The following is a 10,784-nucleotide window of genomic DNA, read 5'->3' as shown; positions in this document are numbered from 1 at the left end:
ATCATTATGCCTTGAGGCATTGGGGAGTCAAATATGTGTTGGAATATAATATGCAAACTACATTTTAGTTCTATTAATACATAATTCAACTGTCATAAATCTTCATTACCAGCTGAGCCATAAACATTTAGGGCACTATTTTTCGAAGTGGCGCTAAGTATGGAGCTTGTTTGCTAATGTAAGGTCAAAGGTGTCCTCAGGAGTTACATAAATAAGTAGATGCAACAAAGAAAGGAACACAATCTTGATGATGCACACACACACCCACACACACACACCTTATCTAAATAATCCAGGCTGACAAATAATTACATACAAGTAGTTACTATCTAGATAACTTTCTTTTTTTATCTATTTATAAAATTCCTTTGAATGCCGTTGATCTTACACTAAGTGTGGCGCTGCGTTTAGTGCCAGTTTGAAAATAGTAAATACTGTGCCGTTTGACATTTATCCATTTTCAAATAAACAGACAAGCTTTAATTCCAAGTTTAATAAGAGAAAACATTTACAATGCACACAAATTAAGCTCACTACCAAGAATTACAGCAGAAGAAAACTAAATAAATAAAGATACATGGATATGCATTTAAACATTAGCATTTTTGAATACTAAGTATTATAAATGTGTCACAATTAATTTATTATAACTTTGCTGAATACATTTGTGGTATTGCATCCAGGATTCTGTTTTACTTGTGCTAATATAAATAATGGGTTGGAGATATGCACGTATAGCGTGTGTCAGTGGTGTAGATGGTAGATGGCGCAACACATTAGCCACGTGATTCGTGTGTAAAACTCGCGTTGTACGGGCCATTACTTATGCATGCGCGGCATAAGTCTCTGGCTTGTGTGGTCTTTGTGTGCGTGAGGCAGTGCAGTTCAGAGCAGATCCTTGTGGAGAGCTGCAGGACCTCTAATCCCCTCTGATCCCCCCGGTTGCCCCTGCTCTGTTGCTCTGTACTGGAGGCCCCAGCTAGGGGCTTGACTCTTCGTTCCCAGGGGTGGTGTGTGTATGTGTGGTTGTACCTAATCTTCTCATTTTCCCACTAATCTTCAAATTTTTCCCCTGATTGTCAGTTCCTATCATTCGTCAATGCCTCAAACTCTTGATCTGTACTGGTGGTTGTGTACAAGAGCTGTAATAATGGTTTAAAATTGAATTGTGCTTCATGTAGAATTTACTTGATTTCTAAATGGATCCCAAGACACCAATTTTTCTACTTACTTTACTGAGGCCTCACGCAAACGTACTAATCACTCAAACTCGTCTCTGATTCCTGATCTGCACTGCCCCTGAACCTGATACAAAAGGAGGCATCAGAAACTGAGGGCTGCGTTAATTCCAGGCCATCAAAGGGAGATGGGCTATGGAACACTGTCACATTAACATCACCTTGAAGTCAGAGACCACTTGTCATTCAGTTTCCTTGGATCAAAGCAAGATAATATTTTTAAACAGCCATTCCCTTCTTGGTGGGTCGCAAGTAATATATGGGGGACGGTTGTTTCATTTTTGAAAACCTGGGGGGGGGCTTAGTAAACTGCTGACCTTGACCTCAGTAAACTGCTAGATGATCCATTGATGTTACACTTGTCAGAGATAACGCCTGAAATCAGCACAGAGAGTGGTGGTCAGTAATAAAGTAAGTTTTACTTTTTATGTAGACATTTTTTTCACGTTTTGTGTACAAGTGGAATTTAAAAAGGTCAAAAGTAAGAGCCGCACAATGATATTCTTGACATACAATCTGTGAGCCTGTGTTTAAAACGAAAACAAGCTTTACTGAAAAAAGTGAACACTGGCTTTAAAATGTAAGTACATTTACACTTACATTTACGGCATTTGACCGTAAATGTAAATATAAGTAATCTATCCCGCCTAATATTTTACCATTGACATAATATAAATTAACAGGTTACAGCAGGTTTGATTGGTTTGCTTACATTACATCAAAGCAAAAATATTAGGTGTGACAGATTACTTAATTTTTTTAAGTTTAGTCAGTATTAACGTTTTACAGTGCACTGTTGTTGGTTTAATGTGCTTTTTCTCATTAGAGTAGTTAAAAAATATTAGTTTGCTCTTTTAAACTAAGCTGTTTAATTTATGCTTACGAGTAATTTTGTTTCACATTACAGCAATACTAAAATATTACTTCTGACAGATTACTTCTTTTTTTTTTTAGCCAGTGTTAACTTTTTTCAGTGTACAAATAAATCTCAAACCACAACATTGCCTGTTTGCATACTCGTTTATTTCATTGGTTGAACTGGATGGAACTCATATGCTTTTAAGATCATTTATAAGATCATAAATGTTGTCTACTAGATTGGTTGACAAGATAGAATTTTTGGTTAAGAATATATTGATTAAGCAACGTTCCTGTTACCAAAATGCTAACAGTACGCTAGAGCATTAATGTACATTATATAATTTAAGGATGTCTACATATTGCTCATTTTAAACGCTTTCAATTACAAAGCCCATATGAATGTTCTGCAATGTCTTTCTCACACTGAACCCAATGAGAGGGGTAAAATTTTTTTTTGGACAGAGCAGGGTAAACTGCCGTTTGTTTTACGCGGGAATTCACACTCCAATTTGTTCCAGTTGGTGCTCAAGAGACGCTCTGGACATCCCAGCCATAAGCCCTGTGGGAAGAGTGTTTTTGCTCTGGGATTTTGGAGTCAACAGTGAATATGACAATGAAATGAAAAAATCCAACCCCTTATGTCTCATGAACCTTGTGTTGGAGCAAGTGCAGGATATGGAATATCAATGGACTTGATACATGAAGAAACAAGAAAGTAAGAAGGTAAAGTGAATGATATCTGGAAATAAGTCCTATTTTGTGAACCAGGTAAAGAGCCTTAAAACTGAACTGGTCCTGCGCTAAATGGTTGCAAGACTCCAGGCACAGTTTTGGAAAAGATCAGACTTTATGATGGTTGAGATGGTTCTCCAAGAGTCAAACAGCGTTTCACCTCCATTTCTTCTTCACACACCCTTCTGGCATTTGCCGTGGCTCCCCTAACTCTCCCTTCAGCGTCACCCAGTGACGTTCAAGCAGTCTCAAGCAGTCTGCTTGGAAGGATGTAGCAATCCCAGAAACCTTCTCACACCGGGGGTCATGGTCTGTCTGGAGGGTCACATCAGCTCCCTTGCTTTTCTGCTGGCAGCTGGGGAGCTGAGTGAAGAATCTCGAGCCTGAGGATCCATGGCTGGGACCCACAGGGAGATTGCACAAGCTGGAAGGATGAGGAGTCTGGAGGGAGGGGCCAATGGGGGGAAGGTGATGTTCCTTTCCCCCAGTTAAAGACCCTTCTGGAAGCTCCTAATCTCCAGGCAAATTAGTTCCAGGACATTAAAGTGAAGTTAGAGGGGACTGACCTCCTTTTCACCTCAGTATCAAGACATTGCTCCCCCTTTTTGTCTTGTACTCTTCTTCTCTCTGTTTCCTTGCATTTTCTTCCACTCTACTGTTTTTCATTCTTTTTCCCCTTTCACCATTCACTGATTTCTGCTTCCTTGTTCCTTATACTTATCCTACTCTACTTACGAATCATACTGAGCTTCATATGGGGCAGATTTAAGTGATGTTGCACAATCGTTATTAATGCCATTTAAGCACTTAAAAGTGGAATTTGGATGAAACAAACGAATGAAAAAAGCAGTGCTAAGCATAAACATCTAATCTATTCCATGAATGGCATGCATACACCATTCTACTGTATACATGCAGATATACACCTCCCACGTGCAACACTGTGGATGAAATCCTATGCATTTTGAGTGTTGCACCAGACAGTTGGAGTAAGGGTGACCTCTTCTGGTCTTCAGAGGAGTTTTCGTGAAAAAGAGTATCCACAGTTTGGAGGACAGGATAGAGGTGGGGAAATGCCCTCGTGTAACTACTGCTGTCCGTGGTGCTGATCCAGCATATTTAACCTTCCAAAGACGAACATGAACACACCACAGTTTTTTGAGTTTGCAGTTATTAAGCGCAGCAGTGAGGTTTGAGTGTGTTCATGTGGAGATGCTCCGGTTGGGAGTGTAGGACTTTGTATAAAATTGCTTTGTATAGTAGGAGTTCATTTTATACCATGCATATGTATATAGCATAATGCCCTATATATTTTAAGGTTTAAAAATCTTAGATTAATTTCACAGAAAAAGGACATATTTGCACCCAACAGGGGGTGGCATCTGATAACCAGCTCACAAAACAAAGACAAACAAACAAACACAAAAGCACCAGACATTATGATATAGACTTATAATTTGTGCTTTTTAAATTTTGTGACACCCATATACACCCAAAAGTGAGCGCGAGGACCCTCAGTGCGCCTGATTGCTGCTGCTGCTGGGCTGAAGCCTAACACACAACCGAATGGGAAGGTGCGGGGTGCTTCCAAATAAAGCACATTTCATACATTGTGGTGATCTTTGTGTTGGAGGATGGGTGTTGGCAGCTTGACAAGAAAAAGTTAAAGCAACACATGTTTCTCAGTGTGGTTGACAACAGCTTTAGAATAAAATGTGTTTTTTGCCCAGGGCACCAAATAGGCTAGGACTACTTCTGACCCAACGTATATTTTATCCTTCATCTTCATATCGCTGTGATTGCGACCAAATGCACTCTGTTGCACCCTTCAATCCACCCACTACGTACAGGGTTGTAGTAGCCTAGTAGGTAACAGACTCTCCTATGAACCAGAAGACCCAGGTTCAAATCCCACTTACTACCATTGTGTCCCTGAGCAAGACACTTAACCCTAAGTTGCTCCAGGGGCGGACTGTCCCTGTAACTACTGATTGTAAGTCGCTCTGGATAAGGGGGCGTCTGATAAATGCTGTAAATGTCATTATAAAGAGCCTTTCGTTTAACGGGACGTGCAACAACGCAACAACATCGGTAAATTCCTCCTATTTCCTGTACCAGATTAACCTGCTGATATCATGTACAACCATTACAATCAGCTTTATATTCTGCGAGGTAACTGGGTAACTGTGTCATTTATTCTCACCCATAAAGGACAGTAATGAGGAATCCGGTCGTCGCGTCTGGACCAATCAGCTTCTTCTGCCCTATTATGGTCATAGTCGTGACAGGGCTGCTCCCATGATGCACTGCGGAGCGAGGCTGGTCCCGACGGAGCTACGATGACCGATATTGAGGAACCCCTCTCCGAAGAGGAGAAGGTAAACTCTTTTAGTCTTAATTATGTCCATCTTTCCTTCGGTCTTTGTCTTTCTGCCCTCGCCCGAACGACTCAATTCGTCATTTTCCTCCTGCCCATCGCCGGAAGTGTATTTCGGGGCCAGGCGAGCGCAGCGCGCTAGCGATGCTAACAGGCTAGCATTAGCTGCCCCGCTCCCTGGCGGCTAAACGCTGGTCCACAACAGCGCTGACGGGAGTCCCGTCGGCGGACATTACGGCGAGGCCCCTCGGCTCCTTATTACGTTAAACGCGAACACTTCAGCCTTGATCCGGCTGAACGAGCACCGTCCTCTCGTTGTTATTTAGCCAGCGTTGCTGACAAGCCGTGTCATTAATGCGTTAATGTCCAAATAGAGGCTAACAAAGTAGGGAACGGGACCTTCCTAAAAATAAAAAAAAACATCAAATACATATATTGAAATATTGACGCACGCTTAATAAACCTCTTTCCTGATGATAAAATGTACCTGTCGGGTAGTTGGCAGCTTATAGCCCCCGTCGGGGCAGCGAACTGGAAATAATCCACACAGACCTTTTTACACCTTTTTTTAAATTGTAATATCCCGTCCGTGTCAAGTCGTTAAATTTGAAATGACTGACTTTGACAAAGTTTACTTCCTGTTTGGGAAATGGGGTGTTTTTTTTTTTTTTTCCCCCGGAATTTGGAATGTGTGTTTAAGCAGGTTCAGAAGGTTTGATTAATATATATCTGAAAACGTTTATTACCTTCTTGGGAAAATGTGTGAGTTAAACTACATACCGCACGCCCTCGGCTAAATAAATAAATGAATGGATTGGCGCAAGTTATGTCCAAAAAAGCAAACCCATTTACTGATTATTTATTCGTGGTTGAGCTGAAGCAAGGTTTAATTGGACCGAACGGTCTTTAAAAGGTCCGGTCGGCTTCCCCCACTGCTGAACCCTATTCAATCCCAGACCGGCAATACCGGATCTTGTCTCGTATCACCAGCCCTTTTGTAACCATGCGGTAGCCAGGCGAGGGTTGGTTCTTTAGACGAGTCCGAGCTTCACAATACTTCCGTGTTGAAATATTTTTTTTTTTTTTTTTTTTTCTTGGATCGTGGCTTAGTCGGAGAATAAGGGTTTTGCCCTTTTGTTTACTCAGCAAGCAACTCGTGCTTTGTCTGCTGAGCAAGTTATACCAGAACCTCGGCAAGACACCCACGGGTCCCCTCGGCAGGTTGCCTCCGGGAGCGGCGAACTCTGCGTTACAGCAGCCCCGGCGCGGTAACCCGATGCACGGTGTCGCCGCCTCATGCCTCAGGGCTGGATCATGTGTTAAACAGCAGCACGCTCTCCCTCCTGTCCGGGACGACGTGTGTGCTGCCCACGTGAGACTGCACCTGCAGCCGGCTCAGACGGCGTCCCGCAGAGGCGCCCACCACCCGCCTTGGGTGTCTGTTATTAAGAAACAAAGGATCGCCGGCATTCGTTAGAATTATTATATGCATTTAATGTGAATGTACAGTGTTATCTTCTTGACCTAATGGGAAACGTTCCTGACACAGTCATTCCAAGACTTTTATTGCAGAGTTAGATGGGTACTACATTCGGTTAAAGGTATCTTGAACAGCAAAATAGTCAAAGTCAAATAGGCACAATAGTGAGTTAGAAAGTAAAGTTCATGAACAAATACGATTCCACACCAGGAAGGTGGAACATACCTAAAATGCCGTTTTTTTTATTTCTCCTGCAGGTCCGCATAGCAGCGAACTTCGTGACCCATGCCCCTCCCGGCGAGTTTAATGAAGTCTTTAATGGTAGGTTTTAAGCAATTCGGAGTTTTGTTAAGAGGTATTTTACAGAAATCAACTGAAGGAATCACAGGGTATTTGTCATTGGCAATAGCCTAGTGGGTAACACACTGGCATTTGAAACACAAAGTCCCAGGTTCAAACCCCACATACTACCATTGTGTCCCTGAGAGAGACAATTAACCCAGAGTGTCTCCAGGGGGGGGCTGTTCCTGTAACTACTGGTTGAGGTCGCTGTGGATAAGGGCGTCAGATAAATGTAATTAACAAAAGCCATATTTTCATCTCTGCACAAAGGGATCAATTGCAGGCAAAGTGCTGGTCGGAATGGCAAACCAATCAATGACTATATATTTTCCTATATAAAACAATTGGATGATACATTTTTATCGCACTTGCCTTGCATGTGATGCTGCGTGCGTTGCTTCCATCTTCTAGCCCCTCAGACATCCCGACCTGCGAAAACTTGCGAAACCTGTAGTCTGAGGTGAAATGTTCTATATTTACATTTTTTGGGCCACATTCCTTCTGCCATGATGTTCCACTGAACCGATACGAGTTCGGATTTCTGAAATCTGATTGGCTTTCTTGACATGCAGTGATCCACACACACACACACACACACACACACACACACACACACACACACACACACGTTCGGTCTCTCTCATCCCGTCATGTTTGTGCTTCTGTCAAGTGTCTGTACAAGCTATAAAGCTGAATTTAATCACAGTCATCGATCGAGATTGTATGATCTGATATTTTGTTAATTAATTTTTTTCTGTAGATGTGCGACTGCTTCTCAACAATGACAATCTTCTTCGTGAGGGGGCGGCACAGTACGTAATGCACGCGCACACACACGTCTTTACACCCCCCTTGTAAACCTCTGTATTTTTGTGTGTAATTGCGTTTCTCGTGGGATCTTGTTTTGCTCCTCCCCTCAGTGCCTTTGCCCAGTACAACATGGATCAGTTCACTCCAACCAAGCTCCCGGGCTCAGATGAAATGGTATGGGCTGGCAGTGAACCTCTCATGATAGAAGAGTCTGCATGTTCAGTTCATTGCAGCGTAGAGTCGAGATGTTCACGCAGCTTCCCCTCAGGTGCTCATCACCGAGCATGGCGACCTGGGACAGGGCCGGTTCTTCGACCCGCGCAGCCGCGTGTCGTTCCGCTTCGACCATCTGAGGAAAGAGGCCAGCGACCCCCAGCCCTACGAGGGCGAGGGGGCCCTCCGGCCATGGAGAGACGCCTGCGACGCGGCGCTTGGTGCTTACGTCAAGGAGCATTACCCCAGCGGAGTCTGTACGGTACGGGTTTCATTCAGGCCGAGCCTAGTTCATGCATAAGGATTATTATAATTTTTTTTGTGCAGACTGCATCTCTCTCTATTTTGCTTTTGGACAGGTTTACGGGAAGACAGTCGATGGCCAACAGACCATCATTGCGTGTATCGAGGGGCACCAGTTTCAGCCGAAGAACTTCTGGTGAGCGTTATGTTGCTTCTGTCCGGCTCCATCCAGAGACTTATGCTCTTGAATTTCATTGACTAATCACTGCTGCTCCATGCCAAACCACAGTTTGTTTTGTGGGTAACTGGTGCTCCACGTTTTCATGCCAACACATGCACCATTTTCATGCAGGAATAGTGACCAGAAGCTACACAGATTAGACTGACTAATATTCTCTGTGCAGGAATGGCCGCTGCAGGTCCGAGTGGAAGTTCACAGTCAGCCAATCGTCTGCTCAGGTTGTTGGTGTACTGAAAATCCAGGTGGGTTGTTCTCACTGCCTGAACAGGAAAATGTTGACGCGCTCCCTCCCGCCATTGAGCATTAAGTGGTGAGAACTGAACCCTTGTGTTTTAGGTGCACTACTACGAGGACGGAAACGTGCAGCTTGTCAGTCACAAGGAGGTGGAAGAGTCCATCATAGTGACTGTAAGTGATTACCAGCCAATCAGAGGCCAGGGTTTGGCATGTGGAGCTGGCTAAAGTCACAAGTCTAAAGTGATCCAGCAGCTTGATGGCACACTGTGGTTGACTTAGTGTCTTTAAATAGCCATGCTCTCTCAGTGCTCGGCTCTCAGTTACACATCCAGGTAAGGAAGTCAAGTGTGTGAAACGAGTCTGTGTTCTCGTCCACAGGATGAAAATATGACTGCCAAGGAGTTTGTAAAAATTATTGAAAATGCAGAAAATGATTACCAGGTAAGGGGGTTGATGTATATTCAATATATTTTTCTTTATAATATGCTACCGACTGCATTTCAGTCTCTCTTTTACTGTCCCCCGACCCGCAGACGGCCATCAGTGAAAACTACCAGACCATGTCTGACACCACCTTCAAAGCCTTGCGCAGACAGCTGCCCGTCACCCGCACCAAGATCGACTGGAACAAAATCCTCAGCTACAAGATCGGAAAGGAGATGCAGAACGCCTGAAAGCCCAGCTTCACATCTCTGCTCCTCTCCCAGGCCATGCAAGGACAAATATATATATAAGTGGGCAGAGGTGTAGCTTTTTTTGGAGGGGGGGGGTCAGACGACTCTGAACAATTCTGTATATGGGGATAAAATCAAAATAAAAAAATCAAGGGGGGAAGAAAACCCAAATGTGGTACCATTTGCTTGTTGGAGGAGCCTCTGTTGGCAACCAGAGAAGGAATGGATCTTTGTTCATTTTGTGTTCTTACAAAATGTCAGAATACTTCACTGTAAACACACCTTTTGTGTGTGTGTGTGTGTGTGTGTGTGTGTTTGAGAGAGAGACAACCATGTCTGCTCTTGTTGAGGCAGCTGGGAGGGAGTTGCTGTAACAGTGGAACTCTTGACTCAGATCTTGCATTGTGTTCCTTTCTTCTTTCTTTTTTGGACTTGCAGTTTTCTTCCTTGTTTTCTTAATCTCTCTTGTAGGACTTGTAACTGTGACTCACACCCAAACACAGGAAACCTGTCAGCAACCCTAAATTTTATTTATTTTTTTCCTTCTCACAAATGAATTAAATAAGATTTAACACACTTGCTTATAACTACAATAGGAAGAGTAAAATTAGGGGGGTGAAATACGCCTGTAGGTTTACATTTTCCTATGCAGCTACTTGACCGAGCGCATCGTTGCAGCACTGTTGGCACTGGCCTGCCCCACTGATGTGCACTGGCCACATCACGATCAGGGTCATCTATGCACGTCACCTCCACTCAGAACAGTGTTTGGTTACACAGCACTGGCCACGGATTCTGGGTCAGTTCAACTCACCCTGGGGTGAATCACTTTTATTTTTTTTTAAATATATATATTTAAATGTATTTTTCTCTCCTGCCCTGTAACTTGCTTGTGTTGCTGACCGGTTAATTTTAGAATGTGCAGGAACTTCAACAATTACGATGAGGGAATAAAGGATTGGCACCAACAACGTTTCGTTAATGTCTCGCTGGCAGGCGGCCACGCCCGAACTTCTGAAATGTCACCGAACAACACGCTGTGCTGCGCAGAATGTCACCGGCCACCTCGCAATGAGGGGCGGCCGGTGACATCGGTCAGTTGCCGGGTGGAGCATTTCCTAGTGCTGTACTTCCCGAGTCCGGTCTCTTTTTTTTTTTTTTTTTCTCATCACGGATACAAACACCGGATGCCGCGTCCAGCCTCTCAGCAGGCGTCGACGGCGCCGCCATGTTTGGACGGGGTTCCAGGATCGCGCCACCACGCCTCTCTTCCTCTGTGTATGGACCTGCCCTGTCTGTGTTAATGGTTTAATGAACGGGTAAATGGATATTCGTC

At 43.8% G+C, this 10,784-nt stretch overlaps 1 protein-coding gene across 1 annotated transcript; it reads left to right on the top strand.

Annotated features, from left to right (window-relative positions):
• Positions 1-5,124: 5,124 nt before the first annotated feature.
• Positions 5,125-10,416, top strand: capza1b (capping actin protein of muscle Z-line subunit alpha 1b). Its single transcript, XM_028993634.1, has 10 exons — positions 5,125-5,209; positions 6,946-7,009; positions 7,791-7,842; positions 7,951-8,014; positions 8,109-8,315; positions 8,413-8,492; positions 8,701-8,779; positions 8,874-8,945; positions 9,153-9,215; positions 9,308-10,416. Exons 1-10 carry the CDS (start codon positions 5,171-5,173, stop codon positions 9,446-9,448), a joined length of 861 nt encoding a protein of 286 aa, XP_028849467.1. The 5' UTR covers positions 5,125-5,170; the 3' UTR covers positions 9,449-10,416.
• Positions 10,417-10,784: the final 368 nt, after the last annotated feature.

The sequence above is a fragment of the Denticeps clupeoides genome, chromosome 10, assembly GCF_900700375.1.
Source record: "Denticeps clupeoides chromosome 10, fDenClu1.1, whole genome shotgun sequence".
NCBI lineage: Eukaryota > Metazoa > Chordata > Actinopteri > Clupeiformes > Denticipitidae > Denticeps > Denticeps clupeoides.
Note: the sequence above shows the minus strand (reverse complement) of the source record. Positions and strands in the feature narration are given on the sequence as shown.

Coding starts and splice junctions, on each gene's coding strand:
- capza1b (XM_028993634.1), top strand. CDS start 5,171: ATGACCGATATTGAGGAACCCCTCTCCGAAGAGGAGAAG. Junction 5,210..6,945: donor CCCTCTCCGAAGAGGAGAAG/GTAAACTCTTTT, acceptor TTTCTCCTGCAG/GTCCGCATAGCAGCGAACTT. Junction 7,843..7,950: donor CTTCGTGAGGGGGCGGCACA/GTACGTAATGCA, acceptor TCCTCCCCTCAG/TGCCTTTGCCCAGTACAACA.